Source organism: Moschus berezovskii, chromosome 10 (assembly GCF_049115385.1).
Source record: "Moschus berezovskii isolate FMDL1 chromosome 10, NW_MosBer_1.0, whole genome shotgun sequence".
In the NCBI taxonomy this organism is placed as follows: Eukaryota; Metazoa; Chordata; class Mammalia; order Artiodactyla; family Moschidae; genus Moschus; species Moschus berezovskii.
The window spans coordinates 94200815-94227993 of record NC_142469.1 but is presented as its reverse complement, the minus strand read 5'-3'; the positions used below and the strand labels follow the sequence as shown (position 1 = coordinate 94227993).

The window sequence follows — 27179 nt, the reverse complement described above, 5'->3', positions numbered from 1 at the left end:
GAGATAGGAAATGGCTGCAGGATAACACTCCTGCAGCCCTGGAGAGGTTGTAGGTTGGTACTCTGTCACTTTCTCCAGGGTATGATACTGTTTACACGTGCTTTTGGTGGGTGAAGGTCAGTGTCCGAAGTGTGAACTTAGAAATCGCTTCTGTGGTAGCCCTCACCCCACGGTAATTTACTGACTATGAAGATTTTTCACTCATATTGCAAATGCAGTGGATGTGAAATGAGCACTATGAGGATCAGTGAATGGGTGACACTCCTGTGGGCAGGACGTGGGACAGATGTGTATTCCTTTCCACAGATCTCAGGCACCACAGTAATAACAGGTGGGCCATGATGATGTTTCAGATTGATGGACATGATGTCAGTCCCTCTCTAGGACCTCATGAATGTGGGGGTGGCTTCTCTGCTAAGTGGACACTTACCCCAGTCAATGACCATGTGGCTTCCAAAGGCCAGAAGGACTTCTGCACTTGCTGGGGTGATAAGAGGGCCCTCCTTGCTGATGCCTGGCATCGCTGTCTCTAGTAATGGATTCTGAATATAAGACCTGACTCAGTGCTGGATACTGCACATAGGATCTGGACATCTTGTTGGGATGTCTGCATTCAGCTTCCTGAACATCCAGCCTTGTGTTTGTTTCTCTTTTGTTTTTTTAAAATTTTTCCTTTCAATCGTGTAGTTTTTAACAGGGCTCACTGCTCATCTGTTTGCCTCTAGGATCACCTTGTGCTATGAGCCAGCATCGTACTCTCTACAGTGAGGCCTGGCTACATTGGGACTCTCTAGTCACTTTGACCGCTACATCTACTTTGTTTCTGAAACAGAGCACTCCACCTGGCATCAGCTCTTTCCACCTTCTCCATCCTCACTCCTGCTGGAAGCCCACAGGAACACCATGTCCTACCACCATCCCTGACCTTCAACAAAAGTCATCCTTGAGCTGTTGGAGATTCTTCTCATCCATTCTTTCCTCTCAGGCTCCATGGAACTTGGTGGGCTGCACACGTTCCTGCCCTTTCATAGTATGTCCACCCTGGCAGATTCACTTTTCTGAGGCTTTAATCCCCTCCTCTACCACCTGCCTCGGAAGTTCCGGATTGTCTCTTTCATGCCATGAGGGCCAGGCCTTTCTCCAGGCCTCCAAGACCCATCAAAGTGGTAGATCAGCAGCATCTCCCCAACCTTGCTAAGTCCTGTGACCCCTAATTGTGAATTCTCCTTTCTGCAGCTTTGGGTTTTATGTTGGCCTTATGAGCAGCGTAGAGATAATGTTATGTGGTTTCTCCATTTGCTCAGCCTGTCGGTGGTGCTGGGGTGCAGGGGGTCCTTCCTGCTCTGCCAACCCAGCACTGCAGCTTTTCTGCTCTCACATAAGTGGGGGGAGGAGGTAATGGGTCTTCTTCTCCCAGACCTGCCCTCACCTGCGTTTTCCTTCACAGACGCTCACTCTCTTTGCTACAACTTCACTGTCGATCCTCAGCCTGGTCCTGGAGAGCCATGGTGTGTGGTTCAAGGCCAGGTAGATGGGAATGGTTTTCTCTCCTATGACTAGTGGCGCCATGATCCAATCCACAAGTCCACTGGGAGAGGAGGTGAAAATTATGAACACTTGGAAATCACAGATGGAAACACTGGGAGACATCGGTGACTTCCTCCAGGGACAATTGCCTGATGTTATACCGGAGAAACACATGGCCAGAGGTGAGTTCAATTCAGTGCAGTTGCTCAGTCAAGTCCCGCTCTTTGCAACCCCATGGACTGTAGCATGCCAGGCATCCCTGTCCTTCATCAGCTCCCAGAGGTCGCTCAAACTCATGTCCATCAAGTCAAACTCATGTCCATCAAGTCCAGGGGTGAGTTGCTGCTGCTAAGTCACTTCAGTCGTGTCCGACTCTGTGACCCCATAGACGGCAGCCCACCAGGCTCACTTGTCCCTGGGATTCTCCAGGTAGGAACACTGGAGTGGGTTACCATTTCCTTCTCCAAGGGGTGAGTTAGGAAATCAAATACTGAAGGAGCTGCATACATTGTTTATGGGTAAAAATTCAATTGGATATTGGTCCTTCCCTAATAGTCCAGTGGAAGGAGCGAGCCTTAGAGGAGAGAACAGGGCCAGTTACCTGGGCCCAGGGAGGTGGACCACGGTGAGACCAAGAATCTGTCAAGTCCAGACCTGAGCTCTCTCTATCCCTTGGTGGGGTCAGGCCCTCGGACCCTGCAGGGCAGGATGACGTGCCGGTAGGAAGAGGATGGACACATCAGTGGATCCTGGCAGTTCGGCTTCAATGGACAAATGTGCCTCCTCTTCGACTCGGAGAATGGACACTGGACAGAGGTTCATTCTGGAGGGAGACGGATGAAAGAGAAGTGGGAGAATGACAGAGCTGTGAGCAACTTCTTCAAGAAGGTCTGCATGGGAGACTGTCGGGCCTGGCTTTGGGATTTCTTGGTGTGCTGGGAGGAAATGTTGAAATCCACGGGTAAATGAGATAAGGAGAAGGAAGTGACAGTCCACTCAGGGTGATATGGACCCACCTCTGCGTGTGTGTCTGTGTGTGTGTGTTTTGGCAAAGTGAAGCATCTAAACTGAGCTGTTGTTGAAACATGGATGGCCCTAGAGAGTGTCATACTGAGTGATCTAAGTCAGAAAGAAGAGGAGAAATATCATATGACATGCCTTATATGTGGAATCTGAAAAGAAATAGTACAAAAATCTTACAAAACAGAAAGAGATTCACAGACTTAGAAAACAAGCTTATGGTTACCCGGGGGGATAGTTCGGGACTTTGGGAAGGTCATGTACACACCGCTACGAGTAAAATGGATAACCAACAAGCTCCCACTGTATGGCACATGGAACTCTACTCAGTGTTATGTGCCAGCCTGGATGGGAGAGGGGTTTGGGGGAGAAGGGGCACAGGTATATCTATGGCTGAATCCCTTCGCTGTTCACCTGAAACAATCATAACATTGTTAATGGCTATACCCCAATTAACAATGCTTTTGGTGTGAATAAAAATAAAATAAAATAATGTAAATAAATAAATAAAGTGAGTTGTCCTGGGGGAACAATGACCCGGGGAAGCTCCCTCACCCTCCTTCCTCTTCTGCCTCCTGACGTCTCTCCTCACAGCACAGGCCTTTGGACTGTTGAACATGGATTTTTGCTGATCCCAATCCTGTAGACATCTTTTTGATTTCTGGGATTTATTTCTCACTGTACCCTCTTTCCAGAATCTTCCTTTCAATATCACCAATCCTACTTCTGGAAATCTTTCAATACCACCGCTGCTGTCACCTCTGAGGACTCCATCCTCATGTCACCATCTCTGTGTCACAGCAGGACTGAATGGCTGTGTTGGAAACGTTGCTCCCCCATTAGCTGTCAGAGCCCTGTGAGGACAGGGCTCTGCCTATCTCATCTAAGGATCTATCACAGGGGCTTCCATGTGATGGGTGCAAGCTGTCTGCACAGATGGGGTACCTGAATCAGGGGGGCTGAGGAGGCATCTGCTGAGTTTGGGGTCTGGACAAGGGATTCATTCTTACTCTCCTTGCAGCATCATCGACCACAGTCCCCTCTACAGTCCAGTCCACGACCACAGCCATCGATCTCACCACAGGGGTCACTGCTGGGGTTCCAGCCAGTTTCAGCATTATCATCCTGCTGCTGCTGCTAAGTCACTTCAGTCATGTCCGACTCTGTGCGACCCCATAGACAGCAGCCCACCAGGCTCTGCCGTCCAAGGGATTCTCCAGGCAAGAATACTGGAGTGGGTTGCCATTTCCTTCTCCAATCATTATCATGCTAGCCTGGATCATTTACAAGACGAGGTACTGAGGGCAGAATTCAGAGGGAAGGCTGGGGTACAGGGCCCGGTGTGAGGACGGGGAAGGTGAATCCCAGCCAACCCCTGCCCCTCATTGAACCTCCTCATCCTGGAAATGAGCAGGTGGTTAGGACCCCGTATCACCTGAGCAGAACTCGAACAAGCTCAGCCCTGAGTTCTGAGAGGTCCCCACTATCAGGTGACATTGTGAAAAGGGAGGGGCCTTCACTAGGCTGAGGGCCTATTGATGCTTAAAGGGTTTAGCCAAGTCCCCTGACTGAGACAGAATGCTGGCTGGCAGGGCCCAGAGCAGGTGATGTGAGAACAGCAGGCACTCAGGGCAAGGGCAAGACTCACGGGGGCTGAGAGAAGCATGGGGGCTTCCCATGACGTGTCAGCAGGGAGGGGACCCACCCAGGGGGCCAGGATGAGAGGGGCTGAGTTCTCATCCCAGGAGGAAGGGGTGGGAAGGCCTTTGCAGACCCAACTCCAAAGGCCCGTTCTCACAGGAAGTGGCTTGGGTCAAGCAGGCAAGGCAGGAGCCCCACAGCAGAGACTGTGGGAAGGGCTGAGGCCAGGCCTGTGCTCCTGGAGCAGCAGCAGCTATACCTCAGCCTGTGGCCTCCTGGGGACCCAGAGACTCCATCACTGAGTGGTCCTGCCTTGAGCAGAGGTGCCTGAGGATGGGTGGGCCTGAGCTGGGGTGGCGGCGCCCAGCTGGGCCGGACCAGGAAGAGATAGGGGCAGGGACCTGGGCCTGAGAGCTGTGTGTGCTGCTCAGAGGCTGGAGGGGAGCGAGGGAAGGAGGTTTGCCTGCAGCCCCCCAAGGCTGTCAGGAGGCAAGGCCCCTCCTCCGGGGACCTGCTCCCTGGTCCTTTAGGCCCCCCTCAAGGAGGATCTGGACCTGAGTAAAGGGAGCAGATTGATATGTCACTGGCTCCAGTCCTGAGCCGAAGCAGGGGGTGTCAGGGCCTGGGGTGACTCTGAGATGCAGGAAGGAAGGAAAAGGTGACTAGAAGCTGCTGGGCCTGGGGTGGGGGTGGGGGTGGAGGACATAGGAGCCCCTCAGGGAGGGCGGGGCTGGAGGGGGGCTGGGGAGGGGCAGCCCCAGGAAACTGACAGGATTTCCTCAGTCTCCTTGACCAAGACCTCTTCCTTTTCTGCAGGAGACAGTGCTCCCAGAATGCCCCTGACAGGGGCTCTGCTGGCTTCGACTCAGTCTTTCCTTGGCCGCCTTTGTTTTCCTTCTGTTTACTTTACAGCCAAGAAGTCAGAACCAGGAATTCAGAGCCTGCCTTCCATTTATGACGATGCAGTAGCTGTGTTGTCTCATGTCTCTTGTCACCTCTGGTGAACAGCCTCCTCAGTCTTTTTTTCCCCCCAATCTATATTACCTCTTTCTCTAGGTGCTAAGTGATGGAATCCCTGCAATGAAATGTTCAGCTACTTGAACAAGAAACCTCCACAAATAGGACACTTTCTGTCTTCTTCTAGTTTGTGAAAAATCAGACTTTCCTCTGTATGGCAGTCTCATTTTTGTAAATGATGATAATGCAAGAAAAATATCATCTTCTATTACAGGACTCAGGGGTTCTTTCTATGTTCAGAGAAACAACTTCAGAGTATTTTCAACAGAAGTAAATCTTATGTGAGTGTCTCTTTTAGTCCTTTCATTTCCTAATACTAATACTTAAGTCAGTATCTTGCTATTGCAAAAAAAATAGATTCTTCAGCTTTCTTTTTCTTCAAGGAGGGAACTCGGAACATTTCACCTTTTTTCCACCTTATGGGATTAAATAGAACTGATGATTCGGCTACATTTATTGTGGAAGGGGAGAATAAAAAGAACCCTCTCAAAGTAACATGCAGGCTAGCTGTCAAGTTGGCAGCATGCCAAGTTATAGCAAGTCATTTAGCTACAGTTATTTAGTTACTGCCTTCCAGCCTCTCTGGAGTCTTAGCTCCAACACAACTCTTGTACACACCCCTTCCACTGTAGACCATTGTAGCCTGCGGCTAGCTGGATTAACATCAGTGTGCACTGGATAAGAGTGAATCTTGATCACTGAAGACAAAGTCCGACAGGTTAGGATGGAGAAGGAAGTAGGAGAAAAACACAGGATGACTAAGCAGAAGATGGAAAAAGTAGCAGAAAAGGCAGCTGGGAGGCGGGGATGGGGTGGGAGAGACGTTGTTGGAAGGAAGGGAGAAGCCAACACAACCCGGAGCATTTTGTTCACAGAAGTTAAGGGGTCTCTGAGGGTGGGGTATTCAAAGTGAATTCTGCTTTTTACTGTCGCCAGTATTTTTTGTGGTTGTTGTTGCTGTCTTTAATGAGGAATTACATTTGAACACTTGCAAGATACTTCCTTGGTATAATTGTCCCTTCCATTGTTTTTCAACAGGGCTTCCTCTGTCTCGGACTGAAGACTTTGGGCGGTGGGTGGAGGCAGAGGTATAGACACACTCCAGGCTACGATTTACCTATACTCTCCTAAAACTGCAGGGAGGAATGTCTCTAGCTCACACCACAGGCCATCTTTTACTGATACTGCTGCTAATAGAACCCAGGAAGACTCTGGGCAGTGAGTGTCCTGGATCTGGGGCTCTGGTGGGGGACTGGGGGACATGAGACAATGGGGAGGGAAGGGGCTCCACCCTGGTGGGCTCGTGTCCACCTGCTCTTAGGATGGTGAGGGTGTGGTTTAGCTGGACTGGCTGCCCAGGAGGTGGCACCCTGCCTTCCGGGCCCATGCTCCTGTAGCAGCTTTCCCTCTCCTGGCAAGCCCCACCTCCTACTGCAGTAAAAACTTCCCTGATGATTAGGGGCCCATCATGAATGTAGCCTGTATTCTGTGGTCTTTTTTTTCCACTCCTGTTGAAAGTCCTGCTTGTTCAGATGGATTTTTAAGTCACTAGAAGGCAGACACTGTCTTCTGTTTTTGCTGCCTCAGAAGTTGGTACATGATGGTAAAAATATGTCAGATAAATCTTCCTGCTAACAGTGTTGGACCCAAAGGATCCACAGTGACATCCAAGAGATTATAGCTCAGACAGTGGACGATGAGGCGAGACTGAGGATGCAGCAGAGGAGGGGGTCTGGGGTAGGGACCCCTCCCTCTGCAACCAGGCCCTGGAGGGGAATCTCCCAGACACGCCTGCGGTTTTCTCTCCAGATGCCCACTCTCTGTGCCTCGACCTCACTGTCAAATCTCAGTCCAGGCCTGGCCAGCCCTGGTGTCAAGCCCAGGGCTCCGTGGACACAAAGCCTTTCCTCCAGTATGACAGTGACAGCAACAAGGTCAAACCTTTGGGTGTCCTGGGGAAGGAGGTCAATGACACGAAAGCATGGACTGAATTGAGCCAAACACTGGGAGAAGCAGGAAGAGAGCTCAGGATGGTCCTGCCTGTCATCAAACTGGACACAAAGGCGCCGAGGGGTAAGTATGGGAAGGGGGTGGGGAGCTGGAGACTGCAAGAAGCAGGTGGGGGCGATGTGCATGCAGGGAGGTCCTTCCTGTGAAAAGACTGAACGGGATCCAGCGTTAGAGACCCGGGGGACCTGATGGGTAAAAGGGGCAGGCCATGGTCGGAAGATCATGGGCCCCTAGATGTACAGAAGCACTTGAGTGACTGGGGAGGATGGACTGTGGATGGTACAGAAAAATTCATTGTGTGGGGGGCACAGGTCCTCCCACCCTGCAGGTCAGGCTGTGTTGTCAGTGTGAAGCCGAGCAATGCTCTGGTGCGTCCTTGCACTTCAGCCTCAATGGACGGACAGCCCTCCTCCTTGACACCATGAGCATAACCTGGACAGTCATCGATCCTGGAGCCACAGGCATCAAGGAGAAGTGGGAGAACAACCGGGAACTGGCAGAGTATTTCAGGAAGATCTCAACGGGAGACTGCAGTTATTGGCTTAGGGAATTCCTGGAACTCTGGGAGAACATGCTGCTCCCGGAGCCCACAGGTAGCTGAATGGTGTGGGTGAGGTAGGGGAGGTGGTAGCTCTCTTCAGAGGTCTAGTGCCTTCGTGTGTGGATATGAGCACTTATGTCTGTGCAACTGAAAATATGATGGATGGATGGAGTGACTGATCTCTTGGTGGACTTCCTGTCTGGAGAGTCAGTGACGGGCACTGCATAGGATTTCCCAGCATCCTCCTTTCCCAGACCACCTCCCTCAGCACAGGAGCCCCCTTCCTCATTAACCAATGACCCAGTTCCCCAGCCCTGCTAAATGGTCCCCGGATTTATATAGATATTGTGTTTCCAGACCTTCTCTCCTTCCCGTTGTCCTGATCCTTTAACCAGCTCAAATGTCATTTAGAGAAGCCCTCACCCCTCCCCAGACCGAATTAAGCACCTCTCCAGCTGTGTCCTAAATAAAAAGGACTCCCCACAATAAACGTGTCCACCTGCAAGATTATCAAATAAATATTGCTGTCTCCCTCAGTAGAAATAGGAGCTCTGTTATGAGGGCAGAGCCCAACTCCATGCATCTTTCTACCCCAGTGGCTTCACGTAATGAGCCAGCATCTATGTAGGTGACAGGTGCTATCTGGGGACAGTAGATGCTGAGGAAGGTGGATTCTTAGATATGACAAGGCTTGTTCTTTTTTGTTTGTTTTAGAACCACTGACAAAGGCCCCCAATAACCACCAGCCTGCATCTATCCCATTAATTGAATGCATCATCCCATTGATCTTCATCTTCATCCGCCTATGGCATCATTGTCATGAAATGTATGAAGAAATCAGGGGCCATGGTAGGTGAGACTCAGGCTGGCCTCTGGTTCCTGGGCAGGTTTGTTCTGGTCAGGACTTGGTAGAGGTGAGCCACGGGTCTCACCCAAGCCCCTGTCTACTGGTAACTAGGAGGATGCTCTTAGTTTTGGGCTCCCACACTTTCCGGTAGGTCTGAAATTACTCTGTTATTGGGGTAGAAGAGGCTGTGTAGGAAGCAAGATAGTGCAGTGAGCAGAGGGAAACCAAGTATCTACTCCTGTGGCAGGCAGGGAAGACGCAGGGTCTAAACTTCAAAAGGCTAGGGTAGGGTGTTGTCTTGTTCAGGGTTTCCCCAGTTCTTTGATGAAAAAAAATTGTTTCTTTTCTGACAATACCGTGATTCAGTTCAACAGTTTACATAACGTTCTAACAGCTCTTCGTTCCATCATCTGATGTTTCTTCCATTGACCATGAGAAGGTGGAAATGTTAGATGAGCCCTTGGATGAAGACACTGATCCTTACTGACAGTCTGGCTGCCAGCCTAATATATTCTCTTCTACTCGGAGGTGTGTTTACCAAGAAGTTAAAGAACTCCTGACTTTCCCTGGCTATTGATGGGCCCTTACCATGTATTGACTTAGTCATTTTGAAGAATTTGCTAAATAAGATATTTGCTCATAATCAGTAAAGAATATCAGCTTTACCTGATGCTTTTCCATGAGTTCCCTCCATAGCTGGAATTGGAGTGTTTGTTCAACTCAGTTCAGTTCAGTCACTCAGTTGTGTCCGACTCTTTGCGACCCATGAATCACAGCACGCCAGGCCTCCCTGTCCATCACCAACTCCCGGAGCTCACTCAAACTCATGTCCATCGCGTCGGTGATGCCATCCAACCATCTCATTCTCTGTCATCCCCTTCTCCTCCTGTCCCCAATCCCTCCCAACATCAGAGTCTTTTCCAGTGAGTCAACTCTTCACATGAGGTGGCCAAAGTACTGGAGTTTCAGCTTTAGCATCAGTCCTTCCAATGAACACCCCGGACTGATCTCCTTTAGGATGGACTGGTTGGATCTCCTGGCAGTCCAAGGGACTCTCAAGAGTCTTCTCCAACACCACAGTTCAAAAGCATCAATTCTTTGGCGATCAGCTTTCTTCACAATCCAACTCTCACATCCATACATGACCACGGGAAAAACCATAGCTTTGACTAGATGGACCTTTGTTGGCAAAGTAATGTCTCTGCTTTTTAATATGCTATCTAGGTTGGTCATAACTTTCCTTCCAAGGAGTAAGTGTCTTTTAATTTCTTGGCTGCAATCAGCATCCGCAGTGATTTTGGAGCCCCCAAAAATAAAGTCTGACACTGACTCCACTGTTTCTCCATCTATTTCCCATGCAGTGATGGGACCAGCTGCCATGATCTTTGTTTTCTGAATGTTGAGCTTTAAGCCAACTTTTTCACTCTCCTCTTTCACTTTCATCAAGAGGCTCTTTAGTTCTTCTTCACTTTCTGCCATAAGGGTGGTGTCATCTGCATATCTGAGGTTATTGATATTTCTCCCGGCAATCTTGATTCCAGAGCTTATGCTTCCTCCAGCCCAGTGTTTCTCATGATGTACTCTGCATATAAGTTAAATAAGCAGGATGACAATATACAACCTTGACGTACTCCTTTTCCTATTTGGAACCAGTCTGTTGTTCCACGTCCAGTTCTGACTGTTGCTTCCTGACCTGCATACAGGTTTCTCAAGAGGCAGGTCAGGTGGTCTGGGATTCCCATCTCTTGCAGAATTTTCCACAGTTTATTGTGATCCACACAGTCAAAGGCTTTGGCATAGTCAATGAAGCAGAAATAGATGTTTTTCTGGAACTCTCTTGCTTTCTCCATGATCCAGCGGATGTTGGCAATTTGATCTCTGGTGCCTCTGCCTTTTCTAAAACCTACTTGAGCATGTGGGAGTTCATAGTTCACATATTGCTGAAGCCTGGCTTGGAGAATTTTGAGCATGACTTTCCTAGTGTGTGAGATGAGTGCAATTGTGAGGTAGTTTGAGCATTCTTTGGCATTGCCTTTCTTTGGGATTGGAATGAAGACTGACCTTTTCCAGTCCTGTGGCCACTGCTGAGTTTTCCAAATTTGATGGCATATTGAGTGCAGCACTTTCACAGCATCATCTTTCAGGATTTGAAATAGCTCAACTGGAATTCCATCACCTCCACTAGCTTTGTTCATAGTGATGCTTCCTAAGGCCCACTTGACTTCACATTCCAAGAGGTCTGGCTCTAGGTCAGTGATCACACCATCGTGATTATCTTCGTCATGAAGATCTTTTTTGTATAGTTCTTCTGTGTATTCTTGCCACCTCTTCTTAATATCTTCTGCTTCTGTTAGGTCCATACCATTTCTGTCCTTTATCGAGCCCATCTTTGCATGAAATGTTCCCTTGGTATCTCTAACTTTCTTGAAGAGATCTCTTGTTTTTCCTATTCTGTTGTTTTCCTCTATTTCTTTGCATTGATCACTGAGGAAGGCTTTCTCATCTCTCCTTGCTGTTCTTTGGAACTCTGCATTCAGATGCTTATATCTTTCCTTTTCTCCATTGCTTTTCGCTTCTCTTCTTTTCACAGCTATTTGGCACTTTTAAATTCCATTAAGAGGAAAATGAGTTAGAAATAAATATATGTGGTTTAATGAGATATAATTTATGTGTTCTCACTACCAGTTCATTCTAAAGGAGATCAGTCTGAGGTGTTCATTGGAAGGACTGATGCTAAAGCTGAAACTCCAATACTTTGGCCACCTCATGAGAAGAGTTGACTCACTGGAAAAGACTGATGCTGGGAGGGATTGGGGGCGGGAGGAGAAGGGGACGACAGAGAATGAGATGGCTGGATGGCATCACCGACTAGATGGACATGAGTTTGAGTGAACTCCAGGAGTTGGTGATGGACAGGGAGGCCTGGTGTGCTATGATTCATGGGGTTGCAGAGTTGGACACGACTGAGCGACTGAACTGAAGTAACTTCATGGCCAAAATTGTATTCCCCTGAATTCATGTGTTAAAACCCTAAATCCCTAGGACCTCAGAATATGACCATATAATGACAAGGCCTTTATAGAAATAATACGGTTAAAATGAGACCATTAGGGTCTACCCCAATCCAATCTGATTGGTATCCTTATAAGAAAATGGAGCAGACCTGGTATGTTACATGGAGGGCCATGTGAAGACACGGGGAAGAGATGTCCATCCTCAAGCTGAGAGAGTCAATTCCTAGGCAAGAATTCCAGGATCCCCGAGGAAGAGAAAGGGGTCTGGGGCTCTCAAGGAGGAGATAGGGGTCTGGAATTCTCAAGGAGGAGGAAAGGACAAACTTTTTTTCTACATTCCTTGATAAGGACAAAGGATGAGATGGTTGGATGACATCACTGACTCAATCTGGGAGTTGGTGATGGACAGGGGTATCTCCTCACAGCCGCTCCAGTGCCTACCATCTTACTGGGGTTTCTCTGACCTTGGACGTGGGGTATCTATTCACAGCTGCTCCAGCGCCAAGCAGCCGCCGCTGGCCCAAGATTGCTGGGAGAAATATCAATAACCTCAGATATTCAGATGACACCACCCTTATGGCAGAAAGTGAAGAAGGACTCAAGAGTCTCTTGATGACAATGAAAGAGGAGAGTGAAAAAGTTGGCTTAAAGCTCAACATTCAGAAAACAAAGATCACAGCATGTGGTCCCATCACTTCATGGCAAATAGATGGGGAAACAGTAGAAACAGTGAGAGACTTTATTTTGGGGGGCTCCAAAATCACTTCAGATGGTGACTGCAGCCATGAAATTAAAAGATGCTACTCCTTGGAAGAAAAGTTATGACCAACCTAGACAGCATAGTAAAAAGCAGAGACATTACTTTGCCAACAAAGGTCTGTGTAGTCAAGGCTATGGTTTTTCCAGTGGTCATGTATGGATGTGAGAGTTGGACTATAAAGAAAGCTGAGCGCCAAAGAATTGATGCATTTGAACTGTGATGTTGGAGAAGACTCTTGAGAGTCCCTTGGACTGCAAGGAGATCCAACCAGTCAATCCCAAAGGAAATCAGTCCTGAATATTCATTGGAAGGGCTGATGCTGAAGCTGAAACTCCAATACTTTGACCACCTGATGCAAAGTGCTGACTAATTTGAAAAATCCCTGATGCTGGGAAAGATTGAAGGCATGAGGAGAAGGGGAGGACAGAGGATGAGATGGTTAGATAGCATCACTGACTCAATGGACAAGAATTTGAGTAAACTCTGGGAGTTGGTGATGGACAGGGAGGCCTGGTGTGCTGCAATTCATGGGGTCACAAAGAGTCGGACATGACTGAGCAACTGAACTGACTGACCTTTTATTGAGATTTGTGCACTAAACTGTAGGGGTGTCACAAAAAATTAATATCTCAGTTTTCACTAATATCTAGATAAATTGGAAGTTTTCTCCTGTCTGGAATAAAATCAGTTAATTCAATTATGAAGATGCTGTACATTTTTCTTTTCTGATGAGAATCACAAGTTTTTATTAAAATTCCTGTGTATCAAGGACACTAATTATTTCAGACTTCTATTTTCCACAGCTGCCAAAGGATAAATTTTGATTGCTTTAAGCTGTCGAGTCTGGTAATTTTTTATGAAAGGACTTCACTTCCAACACAGCTTGGGTTGGCTTGAGCTGCATTCCCAACACCAAAGGCAGTTGGTGACTCATAATGCAGATAGGAGACCAGTTTTAGAAAAGAGCAAAGAAATAGACCCAGGAATGTCTACAAACTTGACATCTAGTGGTGTGGCAAGAAATACCAGTGAAGGGTGTACTGATCAGTACATAGGAAAGGGATAACTGGTTAATGATGTAAATAAAAAGGAATTTCTATTTGACACAATATACAAAAATTAAGTTTAGGTTGATTAATACATGAATATGACTATTCATGTGGTCTCAGGGCTGTATGCTAGTAGGAGTGTATTTGGTGAGTTCCTTTAGGTATGGGGCTGGAGCATTAAAAAAGAGAAGGCATTGCTTCAGGTTGGATCCAGGTTGTTGTTGAGTCTCTAAGTCATGTCCAACTCTTTGTGACCCCATGGACTGCAGCACGCCAGCCTTCTCTGTCCTCCACTATCTTCTGAAGTTTGCTCAAACTCATGTCCATTGAGTCAGTGATGCCATCCAGCCATTTCATCCTCTGTTGCCCCACCCACAATCTTTCCCAGAATCAGGGTCTTTTGCAATGAGTCAGTTCTTCACATCAGGAGGCCAAAGTATTGGAGCTTCAGCTTCAGTGTCGGTCCTTCCAATGACTATTCAGGGTTGATTTAGTTTAGGATTGACTGGTAGAGACCTAAAATTCCTGGATCAGCCCTGGGGCAGAGTCCTGGCAGCCAGCCTCTTCCCAGAATCACCCCAAGCTGTGTGTGGACTCTGAGACTGCTGCAGGGCCCCCTGTCTTGGGGGAGGATTCATCAGAGTATGAGTATGTGTGTGTGTATGTGTGTGTGTGTGTGATAGAAAGGAGGCTGTGCTTGAGAGGTGAAGGGCAGAAGAGAGGAGTGTGTGTGGCCGTGACACTTATTTGTGATGAGGAAGGTAAGTGTGAAGAGAGTGAGGGACCGCTGGGGAGAGTGTGTTGGGTATGAGGGGAGCAACTACAGCTCACTAGTATGTCAGGATGTTGGGTGTTTGATGTTGTGTGTGTGTGTGTGTGACTGTGGACAGATGAGCCTGGGGTAGAAGGGCAGTGGACAGTATACGTATGCAGAGGGCCCAGAGGGGGATGCCCTGGGGGGCCCAGAGAGGAGAGAGACAGTGAAGGGAAATGGCTGTGAGGGGAAAGTTTCTGGATGGCAGTGGAAGCAGACGGGAGCCGTCTGTGCAGAACTTTGTGTGAAGCAGTGTGTACAGAGATGGTGTGAGGAAGCCGGGGTCCCTGTGGGAGGGGAGCCCAGTGTGTCTTGGCAGAGAGTGGAGAGTGTGGGGGGCAGGCAAGCAGGCACTTGTGTGTGAAAGAAAGTGTGTGGTGGGGGATGGGGGTGTGCAAAGTGGGGAGAGGGTGTGAGGAGACCTGCATGGAAAATTTCTCGAGGGCTGATGTGCAAAAGGGTGGAAGGAGTATAAGTGAGAAGCATGGAGTGTATGAGGGTGTATGAGTGTGTGGAGCTGGAGAGTCAGGGTGGAGTGTGGGTGACGGAGGGCAGTGTGGAGTATGAGGGGGCTTGTGTCTGTGACGGCGGGGGCTGTGAGAAGAAACATGGATGGGAAGTGTGGGGCCAAGGCCGGTGATGGCTGGTGTAGGAGCGGTTGCTATAATGACTGACTCCCTCTGGCTTGCCTTTCCTTGGCTGGCCTGGGCCTGGAACTGAAGTTGTAAGGGAGCCAAAATGGGCAGGGATATAGTAAAGAAACTGACACCCCTGTGTCACTTCCTTTCAATCTTTGTTTCTTTTGGCTTGGAAATGCCACACAAGAAGAGCTGCCTGGGGACAGGTGTCAGCTGGGGTCACCAGCCTTCACCTGCTGAGGCCTCCCCCAGGCCCAGGGGCTGAACTGCATTCCCTCCTTCAGTTTCCAATCAGCCTGGAGCCTCTGAGCAATTGTATTCCCTTCAATCCCCTCCTGCCTACAAAGCTCACGGGGAGGGACTCCTGGGGGTGCAGCAGGTGGGAGTGGGTACACCAACGGAAGTGATCTTTTGTGTGTGAAGAGTGTGAGGCGCTGAATGGAGGCGGGGAGGTCGAGAGGGTTGGTGGCAAGGGATGGGCAGTGTGGGGCAAAGATGGGAGGTGGAAATGACGCAGAAGGAAGAGGCGGGGTGGGGCGCGAACCCTCCACCGGGAGCACTCTGCCATGCGCCCCTCCAGACTGGCTCCCCCTCACTGTCCCCTAATACCCTCCACCGGGAGCACTCTGCCATGCGCCCCTCCAGACTGGCTCCCCCTCACTGTCCCCTAATACCCTCCACCGGGAGCACTCTGCCATGCGCCCCTCCAGACTGGCTCCCCCTCACTGTCCCCTAATCGCTCCCGCTTCCTTTCTCCTCCCTTCACTTCCTCCTCACCCTCCTGCCTTTCTTCTTACCCCCTCATCTCAGATTTTCCCATCTCTCCGCCAGCTCTGTGCAGCACCTCAGGCAGGAAGTGAGGAACCCGCACAGAGAGACCCCCCCACACACCGGCCCCGCCCTTAGATACCCACGGCCACGTATGTCCTGAGCTCTTTCTGGCAGCAGCAGAAGCAGCTTCAGGGCAAACAGGGCTCAGGAGCCTGAGGCAAGTTCCTGGAAAACACTCCACCCCACCCACGGCACTGACTCCACGAATTCTCTACTTCCAGAGTCTTCTACTCCTGGCATCCTCCCAGGCCCCATACAAGGACTTTATCCTGACTAGAGGCCACCCTACAACTGATCGTATCATAATGTTTACTTCCCACCGGATGGTTTTTGTTTTTTCATGTAGGTTGTTAACTGCGGAACTCAGACAGGATCATGTGTTTTTTTTCTCTTGAGTCACTTGGCAATGACCCCTTCCCAATATGTGTTAGGGTTACTGTACTGACATCAGCATGTTCCCTGGGGAAGTCCTCAGCCAGCCATGTGGATGTGTCTACAGCACATCAGGGGTTAAATGGAGACACCAGTGAGGATGGGGGAAGGGGAGGGAGGTTGTCAGGGAAACAAAAAAGGGCAGGGACAGGGAAGAAACTGATACCCCCTGTCACTTCCCGTCAATCTTTTTTTCTTTTGGCTTGGAAATGCCACACAACTGCCTGGGGACAGGTGCCAGCTGGGGTCACCTGCCTTTTGCCTACTGATGCCTCCCCCAGGCCCAGGGGCTGAACTGCTTTCCCTCCCTCAGTTTCTTGTCAGAAAATAGTGGCTACTTGTGATAGAGGAGCAGTACATTTGTAAAGAACTAATATTTTTATTAATACCTGATGCTGGGAAAGATGGAGGGCAGAAACAGAAGAAGGCATCAGAGGATGAGATGGCTGGATGGCACCATCGATGCAATGGACATGAACTTGGGTAAACTTCAGCAGATGGTGAGGGACGGGGAGGCCTGGCTGCAGTCCATGGGGTCACAAAGAGCAGACATGACTGAGCGACTAAACAACAACAGTATCTTTATCGGTGGTTCAGCAGTAAAGAAGCCGCCTGCAATGCAGGAGGCATGTATATGAGATACTGGTTCGATCCCTGGGTCAGGAAGATCCCCTGGAGAAGGAAATGTCAACCCACTGCAGTATTCTTGCTGGGGAATCCCATGGACAGAGGAACCTGGTGGACTGTAGTCCTTGGGGTCACAAAGAGTCAGACACCACTTAGTGGCTAAACAACAAAATATTTTTATTAAACTGAAGACAACAGCATCTGGGAACAACATCTGCTCAGAATAGAGGTAAAGACAAGGATTTTTATCTTCTATTTCTTTTTCAACAATATCACACACCTCCACCATCCACTTTATGGTAGTCATAAACTCCCCTGGGTCATCTCAGCAAGCCTCTCTCACCTGATTTCAACTTGGTCACAGTCATTAGGAGGGCAGCAGGTTCGCTGGGCAAAAACAGGAAGGCAGGCAAGGGAGGGACTGCTGCCTGCTGGAGAGTATGACCTCATTTAAGAATCAACACTTTTTTTTTTTTTTTTTCCTTTCTCTAGATTGGGCTGGTTGGCTCCTGACAGTTGATTCCATTCATTCCATCTTCTTAATTCTTTTACACCTGGAGGCCTTCACCTTTCTCTAAGCTCTTCTACCTAGGTTCTTAGGTTTGAACTCTTCCTACCATCTAGCTCACAGGTTTTTTTTTCTCTCTGCTTCAACTCCACAACATGAGTGTGGAACCAGCCTGCTTGGCCCCAAAGCATCCAATTCCAGGGACTCTTCACCAATGTCTGAAATTTCTGGGCCTGAAGGAAACCAGGTGTCCTTGCAAGGGTCATGTGCTGAGACCCTCGACAAGGAGACTGGTCAGTTCTGATTCTTCCACAAGCCCCAGAATAAAACTATTGCCCATACCGCTGAAAAGAGTGCAGCGAAGAAGGAAGAGAAGGTCCCAGGTAAGAAACAGAAAATCAGAACCATGTTCACTCAGACCCAGGTGTCTGTGCTCAGTGACAGACTTCAGAGGCAGGAATCAGCCTCCAGCAGATGCAAGAACTTTCCAATATCCTGAAACTTAGCTACAAACAGGTGAAGCCCTGGTTCCAGAACCAGAAAAACAACTGACCGAGGAAAAGTGACTCTGTGACTCAGGGCTCAACAACCACAGAATTCCTGGGTTTCTATTTCTGGCACAGGACTGCTTGGTGACCTCTTCTGGAAACCTGCCTATACGGAGTGAATGGACCTAGGATATCCCACCTGGGAGCAGCCAGAGCTGGAACAGTTGGTTGTGAAGCAACCACCCCAGAAAGAGTCAGAGCTGGTATCCCCAAGCCTGGAACAGCCAGACTTCGAACAATCGGTTCAACAAATATGTCGAGGAATTCCTGCCGCCCCAGATCCAGGGCCGCAAAACTGTCCTGTCAGCGATTTGGAAGGCACTTTGGAGACTGCTGGAGAAAGCTATTTGGAAGGCACTTTGGAGACTGCTGGAGAAAGCTATGGGCTTCCCTGGTGGCTCAGAGGTTAAAGTGTCTGCCTCCAATGCGGGAGACCCGGGTTCGATCCTTGGGTCGGGAAGGTCCCCTGGAGAAGGAAACGGTAACCCACTCCAGTATTCTTGCCTGGAGAATCCTATGGACGGAGAAGCCTGGTGGGCTACAGTCCACGGGGTCGCATAGAGTCGGACACGACTGAGCGACGAAACGGAACGGAGAAAGCTATAATGTAACAAACTGCTAAGTATTTCAGCTCCCAGGAGCAAATCATGGATTTATTCCCAAATTACTCTATAAATGTAGAGTCAGGATTTTTATAGATAGCTATATTATTCTATCTTTAATATGAGCAGTGACTGTATTCTCTAGAATTTTTCTTCTTTTAGAATTTTGTATCTTTCTACCTTGGAGCTTCCCAGGTGACTCAGTGGTAAAGGACCCATCTGCCAGTGCAGGAGACACCAGTTCAAACCCTGGGTTGGGAAGATCCCCTGAAAAAAGAAATGGCAACCCACTCCAGTATTCTTGCCTGGAAAATCCCATGGACAGAGAAGCCTGGCAGACTATAGTCCATGCAGTCGCAAAAGAGTTGGATGGGACTTAATAATTAACATACACAAGAGACAACTCTACACATGGGCATCACCAGATGGTCAATACCAAAATCAGATTGATTATATTCTTTGCAGCTGAAGATGGAGAATCTCTATACAGTCAGCAAAACAACACCAGGAGCTGATTGTGGCTCAGATCATGAACTTACTGCAAAATTCAGACTGAAACTGAAGAAAGTAGGAAAAACCACTAGACCATTCAGGTATGACCTAAATCAAATCCCTTATGATCATACAGTGGAAGTGACAAATAGATTTAAGGGATTAGATCTGATAGAGTGCCTGAAGAACTATGGACAGAGGTTCATGACATTGTATAGGAGGCAGGGATCAAAACCATCCCCAAGAAGAAGAAATCCAAAAAGGCAAAATGGTTGTCTGAGGAGGCCTTACAAATTGCTGAGAAAAGAAATGAAAGGCAAAGAAGAAAAGAAAAGATATATCCATCTGAATGCAGAGTTCCAAAAAATAGCAAGGAGAGATAAGAAAGCCTTTGTAAGTAATCAATGCAAAGAAATAGAGGAAAACAATAGAATGGGAAAGACTAGAGATCTCTTCAAGAAAATTAGAGATACCAAGGAAACATTTCATGTAAAGATGGGCTCGATAAAGGACAGAAATGGTATGGACCTAACAGAAACAGAAGATATTAAGAAGAGGTGGCAAGAATACATAGAAGAACTGTACAAAAAAGATCTTCATGACCCAGATAACCACCAAGGTGTGATCACTCACCTAAAGCCAGACAACCTGGAATGCGAAGTCAAGTGGGCCTTAGAAAAAGTGAAAAGTGAAAGTGAAGTCGCTCAGTCGTGTCCGACTCTTTGCGACCCCGTGGACTGTGGTCCACCAGGCTCCTCCATCCGTGGGATTCTCCAAGCAAGAATACTGGAGTGGGTTGCCATTTAAAGCATTGCTAAAAACAAAGATAGTGGAGGTGATGGAATTCCAGATGAGCTATTTCAAATCTAAAAGATGATGTTGTCAAAGTCAGTTCAGTTCAGTTCAGTCACACAGTCGTGTCCAACTCTTTGCAACCCCAAGGACCACAGCATGCCAGGCCTCCCTGTCATTCACCAACTCCTGGAGTTTACTCAGACTCATGTCCATTGAGTTGGTGATGCCATTCAACCATTTCATCCTCTGTCATCCCCTTCTCCTCCTGCCTTCAATCTTTCCCAGCATCATGGTCTTTTCCAATGAGTCAGCTCTTCGCATCAAGTGGCCAAATTATTGAAGTTGTCAAAGTACTGAACTCAATATGCCAGCAAATTTGGAAAACTCAGCCATGGCCACAGGACTGGAAAAGGTCAGTTTTCATTCCAATCCCAAATAAAGGCAATGCTAAAGAATGTTCAAACTATCACACAATTGCACTCATTTCACACGCTAGCAAAGTAATGCTCAAAATTCTCTAAGCCAGGCTTCAATGGTATGTGAACCATGAACTCCCAGATGTTCAAACTGGATTTAGAAAAGGCAGAGGAACCAGAGATTAAATTGCCAACATCTGCTGGATCATAGAAAAAGGAAGAGTTCCAGAAAAACATCTATTTCTGCTTCATTGACTATGCCAAAGCCTTTGACTGTGTGGATCAAAACAAACTGGGGAAAATTTTTAAACAGATGGGAATACCAGACCACTTGACCTACCTCCTGAGAAATCTGTATGAAGAAACAGTTAGAACCAGACATGGAACAATAGACTGGTTCCAAATTGGGAAAGGAGTACATCAAGGATGTATATTGTCACTCTGCTTATTTAACTTATATGCAGAGTACATCATGAGGAACGCTGGGCTGGAAGAAGCACAAGCTGGAATCAAGATTGCTGGGAGAAATATCAACAACCTCAGATATGCAGATGACACCACCCTTATGGCAGAAAGTAAAGAGGAACTAAAGAGCCTCTTGATGAAAATGAAAGATGAGAGTGAAAAATCTGTCTTAAAACTAAGTGCTCAAATAACTAAGATCATGGCATCTGGTCCCATCACTTCATGGCAAATAGATAGGGAAAGAGTGGAAACAGTGTCAGACTTAATTTTTGGGGGCTCCAAAATCACTGTGGATGCTGATTGCAGCCATGAAATTAAAAGACTTTTGCTCCTTGGAAGAAAAGCTATGACCAACCTAGAGAGCATATTAAAACGCAGAGACATTACTTTGCCAACAAAGGTCCGTCTAGTCAAGGCTATGGTTTTTCCAGTGGTCATGTATGGATGTGAGAGTTGGACTATGAAGAAAGCTGAGTGCAGAAGAATTGATGCTTTTGAACTGTGGTGTTGGAGAAGGCTCTTGAGAGTCTCTTGGACTGCAAGGAGATCAAACCACTCAATCCTGAAGGAAATCAGTCCTGAATCGTCACTGGAAGGACTGATGCTGAAGCTGAAGCTCCAGTACTTTGTCCACCTGATTCAAAGAACCGATTCATTGGAAAAGACCCTGGGAAAGATTGAAAGCAGGAGGAGAAGGGGATGACAGAGGATGAGATGATTGGATTGGACTCAGTAGACATGAGTCTGAGCAAGCTCTGGGAGTTAGTGATGAACTGGGAAACCTGGCATGCTGCAGTCCATGGGGTCACAAAGAGTTGGACATGACTGAGCTACTGAACTGAACCAGCAAGTAAACAACAACAACCTCTCTACCTTGTGTGCCAATTGTGTCAATGCCTTTTGTATCAATTTGGGAGGGGTGGGAATTGTGGGGAGGGTATGACTAGAGTCCAATCAAAGGGATTTCAGAAGCTTTCAGACATGATAAAAAGTGTCTGGCTATGGATAGCTAAATTATCACACCGTCTTTTGGGTATCTCTAGGATCCAGAATCTAACCTCAAGAATACAGAGCAAAAGAACAAAGATGTGTGACAAAGGATTATTCCTATTTTCTGACAGTGAGAGGCTTTCCTTGTTAAGAATTACAGTTGTTAAGATGAAGGGTTAAGCTACCATGTGCTCCACTGATGTTTCCTCTGTCCTGTTTGGCTATTTTGATCTCTTCAAGAAAATTAGAGATACCAAGGGAACATTTCATGCAAAGATGGGCTCGATAAAGGACAGAAATGGTATGGACCTAACAGAAGCAGAAGATATTAAGAAGAGGTGGCAAGAATACACAGAAGAACTGTACAAAAAAGATCTTCACGACCAAGATAATCACGATGGCGTGATCACTCACCTAGAGCCAGACATCCTGGAATGTGAAGTCAAGTGGGCCTTAGAAAGCATCACGACGAACAAAGCTAGTGGAGGTGATGGAATTCCAGTTGAGCTATTTCAAATCCTGGAAGATGATGCTGTGAAAGTGCTGCACTCAATATGCCAGCAAATTTGGAAAACTCAGCAGTGGCCACAGGACTGGAAAAGGTCAGTCTTCATTCCAAACCCAAAGAAAGACAATGCCAAAGAATGCTCAAACTACCGCACAATTGCACTCATCTCACATGCTAGGAAAGTCATGCTCAAAATTTTCCAAGCCAGGCTTCAGCAATATGTGAACCATGAACTTCCAGATGTTCAAGCAGGTTTTAAGAAAGGCAGAGGCACCAGAGATCAAATTGCCAACATCTGCTGGATCATGGAGAAAGCAAGAGAGTTCCAGAAAAACATCTATTTCTGCTTCATTGACTATGCCAAAGCCTTTGACTGTGTGGATCACAATAAACTGTGGAACATTCTGAAAGAGATGGGAATCCCAGACCACCTGACCTGCCTCTTGAGAAACCTGTATGCAGGTCAGAAAGCAACAGTCAGAACTGGACATGGAACAACAGACTGTTTCCAAATAGGAAAAGGAGTACGTCAAGGTTGTATATTGTCACCCTGCTTATTTAACTTACATGCAGAGTACATCATGAGGAATGCTGGGCTGGAGGAAACACAAGCTCTGGAATCAAGATTGCCGGGAGAAATATCAATAACCTCAGATATGCAGATGACACCACCCTTATGGCAGAAAGTGAAGAAGAACTAAAGAGCCTCTTGATGAAAGTGAAAGAGGAGAGTGAAAAAGTTGGCTTAAAGCTCAACATTCAGAAAACTAAGATCATGGCATCCGGTCCCATCACTTCATTGCAAATAGATGGGAAAACAATGGAAACAGTGACAGACTTTATTTTGGGGTGCTCCAAAATCACTGCAGATGATGACTGCAGCCATGAAATTAAAAGACACTTACTCCTTGGAAGGAAAGTTATGACCAACCTAGACAGCATATTAAAAAGCAGAAACATTACTTTGTCAACAAAGGTCCGTCTAGTCAAAGCTATGGTTTTTTCAGTGGTCATGTATGGATGTGAGAGTTGGACTATAAAGAAAGCTGAGCACTGAAGAATTGATGCTTTTGAACTGTGGTGTTGGAGAAGACTCTTGAGAGTCCCTTGGACTGCCAGGAGATCCAACCAGTCCATCCTAAAGGAGATCAGTCCTGGGTGTTCATTGGAAGGACTAATGTTGAAGCTGAAACTCCAATACTTTGGCCACCTGATGTGAAGAGCTGACTCATCTGAAAAGACCCTGATGCTGGGAAAGATTGAGGGCAGGAGGAGAAGGGGAGGACAGAGGATGAGACGGTTGGATGGCATCCCCGAATCAATGGACATGGGTTTGGGAGGACTCAGGGAGTTGGTGATGGACAGGGAGGCCTGGCATGCTGCAGTTCATGGGGTCACAAAGAGTGGGAAACGACTGAGCGACTGAACTGAACTGAGGACATTCTGCTAAGTGAAAAAAGACAGTCACAAAAAGACAAATACTGTGTTATTCCTCATATACAAGATTCTTAGAGTAGACAAAACAATAGGACAGAAAGTAGAATGGTGGTTTTCATGGGTCAAGGAGAAGGTGAAATGGGGAGTTAATGTTTGAGTTACAGTTTTGCAGTGATAAGGTCTATGGAGGAAGATGGTGGTGATGAATACACAACAATATGAATGCATTTAATATCACTGGACTGTACACTTTAAAATATTTAATAGCTAAGATGGGATTTTCCTTTTGGTACAGTGGATAAGAATCCACCTGCAAATGCAGGGGACATGGGTTCAGTCCCCGGTCCAGGAAGATTCCATGTGCTGCAGAGCAACTAAGCCCATGTGCCACAACTTTTGAGCCTGCATGCCACAACTACTGAAGCTGTCATGCTTTAGCACCCTCACATAGCAACTACTGAAGCCTATGTGCCTAAAGCCTGTTCTCCACAACAAAAGAAGCCACTTCAATGAGAAGCCCGTAGCCCATGCATTGCACCAAATGTTCACCACATCTAGAGAAAGCCGGTGTGCAGCAACCAAGACCCAGCATAGCCAAAAATGAATTAATTCATTAACTTAAAAAATTAGCTTAGATGGTAGATTCTGCTATGTGTATTTTATCACACACACAAAACAGTTAAGGGTGCACAATTTTGGCTCATCACTGGTCCTACATTCCTGGCTGCAGACTTCAACCCTGACCCCTCCTGCACCTGATTTCTGCTCTGAGTCAACTGGTTTACAGCAGGAGCAGCTGCAGAGAGAGGCCATACCCAGATGATGATGACGTGGGTATTTGCCACTGAGCTGGGCTGGTAGGGTAGGAAAGGGTGGGGACAGCTCTGAGAGCCAACAACAAGGATCTGAAAACATGGACCTGGGACATTGCCTAAAGCTGGAAGACCCCTCTTCCTGGTGTGGATTGCCCAATAGGTTGCCCGGCTCTTCAGAGCCTGAGAAAGGGTAGAAGCTTGTGTACTGACACTTTACCAGAACTCCACAAAACTTTTGGCAGGGACTGGAATTAACTCTTGATGGAATGGAAGAGAAGGATGGTACAAGCCAGTGAACAGAGGTGTGATGGGGAAACAAAAGAGTCAGCCCTCTCCACAGAGAGGTGAAGAGTCCAACTCTGGGCTGAAAACTTGTGTGACCTTTCTGGCCAGCGTCACATGGAGAGCTGCCCTCCTCACCCCAGACTGCTGATAGCTGGGCACTGCAGTCTCTCTCAGAGCCCGGACCCGAGAGATGTTCACATTCCTCGCACTTTCTTCCTTCCTCGGCTTGTTTTCTGGCCGTTGGGCTCTGGGCCAAGGTTCTCTTGTGGTACCTCTGCTAAGGCCTCCATAAGAGAAGAGAATGGAGAAAGCTTGAAGACCCCTGTCCCCACTTGGACTCAGGCCCAGGTCTCTTTACACTGAGTTCTTTCCCTTCCCCTACCTCAGGTTCCATAAAGCTGCTGGAGCCTTTTTGCTCTGGGCTCTCTGAACAGGGAGGCAGGCTCTTCGCAGGCCATTCCATTGGGGAAAGTGAATGAGAGCTGCACTTCCTCTGGGTTCAGACTTTGGCCTGTGTTCTCACAGTAAGGGTATTAACTTAGGTGTCTCTCAGCTCAGTTGAGCTCCTAATAAGGAGGGGTGGGGTGTGGTCTCGGATCAGGAGGTAATCAGATCCATATTGCAAGTAAGGTGGTGTGAGTCACTGTGGGGAATGCCTCAGCTTCAAGACACAAACAGGAAGCAACACGCAGCCTGGGATGCGCCCCAGTAGCTGAGGGTTTTGCCTTGCCGCCACTGCTCTCTCCCGCACCCTCACCCTGGACCAAGAGGAAGTGCACACCCCAAGCCCGTGACAGAGGGTGCCATCAGCCCGGTGAGCTGGGCGTGCGGCCAGGCTGCCGCTCGGGCTGCCATAGCTACTCCGCTGGGCTCGCCCCGAGCTTCCAGGGTGTCCAGAGGTTCCTCCCTGAACTACCCTCAACTTCACTCTCTCTCTGCGGACGCTCCTCCACACTCACCTGCCGCGCTGACCCCACTCCCTGCTGTATTTAGTGTCATGTCGTCTTACAGAGGCGCAAAGCACGGAAGTGAAACAAAACTCAAGCCACAGTCGAGCTGCCCGCCCCTCCCCTCATGACTCCTTTCTGACTGGTGAGCTGGGTGAGTGGGCAGCCTCACTTCACCTCCGTTCCTTCTTCAGTCGCTCAGGGAGAGAAGCAGGACCACTCTCACCAAGGAGTGAGGAAAAAGTGAGGTCACATTTGCCAAGCCCTGGGTGCCCAAGACCAGGCTTCCCTGATAGCTCAGTTGGTAGAGAATCCGCCTGCAATGCGGGAGATCCCGGTTCAATTCCTGAGTCGGGAAGATCCGCTGGCGAAGAGATAGGCTACCCACTCCAGTATTCTCAGGCTTCCCTTGTGGCTCAGCTGGTGAAGAATCCGCCTGCAATGCAGGAGACCTGGCTTCAATCCTGGGTTCCGAAGATCCAGGAGAAGGGAAAGACTACCCACTCCAGTATTCTGGCCTGGAGAATTCCATGGACTGGATAGCCCATGGGGTTGTAAAGAGTCGAACACTCAGTGCCCAAGAGATGCTCAACAAATATCAGCTCTCCTCATTATCTGAAGAAGCTTCCGTTACTTTTAAACTCTCCAGGGTTCCCCAGAGAGAAGCCTTCTACTCCCTTCTGACTAGAGAACCCCAAATCTCTCCGTGTGCAGAAATGCTGACTTCCTTTTCTTAAGCAATTTTTTTCTATATTCACCTTGGCCCTTTTTCTTCTTGATGGACTCAAAATACTTTATTATAAACATCATATTTAAAAATACTAAATATGCACATGGTAACACAATGCACTGTCTCTTTGTGCTAATAGTAGCTTATATGTTATTTTATTTTTAATTTAAAAATGTTATTGAAGTATAGTTGATTTATAATCTTTTGTTAGTTTCAGGTATACAGCAAAGTGATTCAGTTATATATTATACATACGTATATATACCATATAGATTATTACGAAATATCAGGTATAGTTCCCTGTGCTATACGGTAAGTCCTTGTTTATCTATTTTATATATAGTAGTGTGTATATGTAGTAACCTATATTACAAGTGTAAACTCTGAGCTCCACATAAAGGAGACATGGAATTTTTTTTTTTTTTTTTTGGTTGCGCCATATGGTTAGTGGGATCTCAGTTACCTAACCTCGGTTTGAACCCAAGCCATGGCAGTGAAAGCCTGGGATCCTAACCACTAGGTCAGCCAGAAACTTTGGAAATATATATATGTATATATATATATATATACTTTTTAGCTAAACTCAGATTTAATAAATTATTTACTTGAAAAAAGAATAAATTGATGACAAATTCATACTCAAGTAGTTTTGACTGTTGAGGGAAGTAAGTAGCCTATCATTTGAAACCTTAGCAGCAGACATAGCATACACATAGGTTACACACATTTTGCTGTTTGTTAAATATATATGCATATAGCTACTGAACTGAACTGAAATATATTTACATCCTTCAGTAAGCTGTAAGAGCACAAAACTAGAGAACAGATCTTTCCCATATTCAACTTATTTGACCTGAAAATAATATACTTTCC

The 27179-nt window shown here is 47.4% G+C and overlaps 1 protein-coding gene and 2 pseudogenes across 1 annotated transcript; all 3 read left to right on the top strand.

Annotated features, from left to right (window-relative positions):
• The first annotated feature begins 237 nt into the window (after positions 1-237).
• Positions 238-2670, top strand: LOC129560816 (UL16-binding protein 1-like; annotated as a pseudogene).
• A 3680-nt stretch (positions 2671-6350) lies between these two features.
• Positions 6351-7816, top strand: LOC129561081 (retinoic acid early transcript 1E). Its single transcript, XM_088840949.1, has 3 exons — positions 6351-6423; positions 7015-7278; positions 7527-7816. The coding sequence occupies exons 1-3, from the start codon at positions 6351-6353 to the stop codon at positions 7814-7816; spliced, it is 627 nt and encodes a 208-aa protein (XP_088697075.1).
• Positions 7817-14724: 6908 nt separating this feature from the next.
• Positions 14725-18649, top strand: LOC129560815 (homeobox protein NANOG-like; annotated as a pseudogene).
• Positions 18650-27179: the final 8530 nt, after the last annotated feature.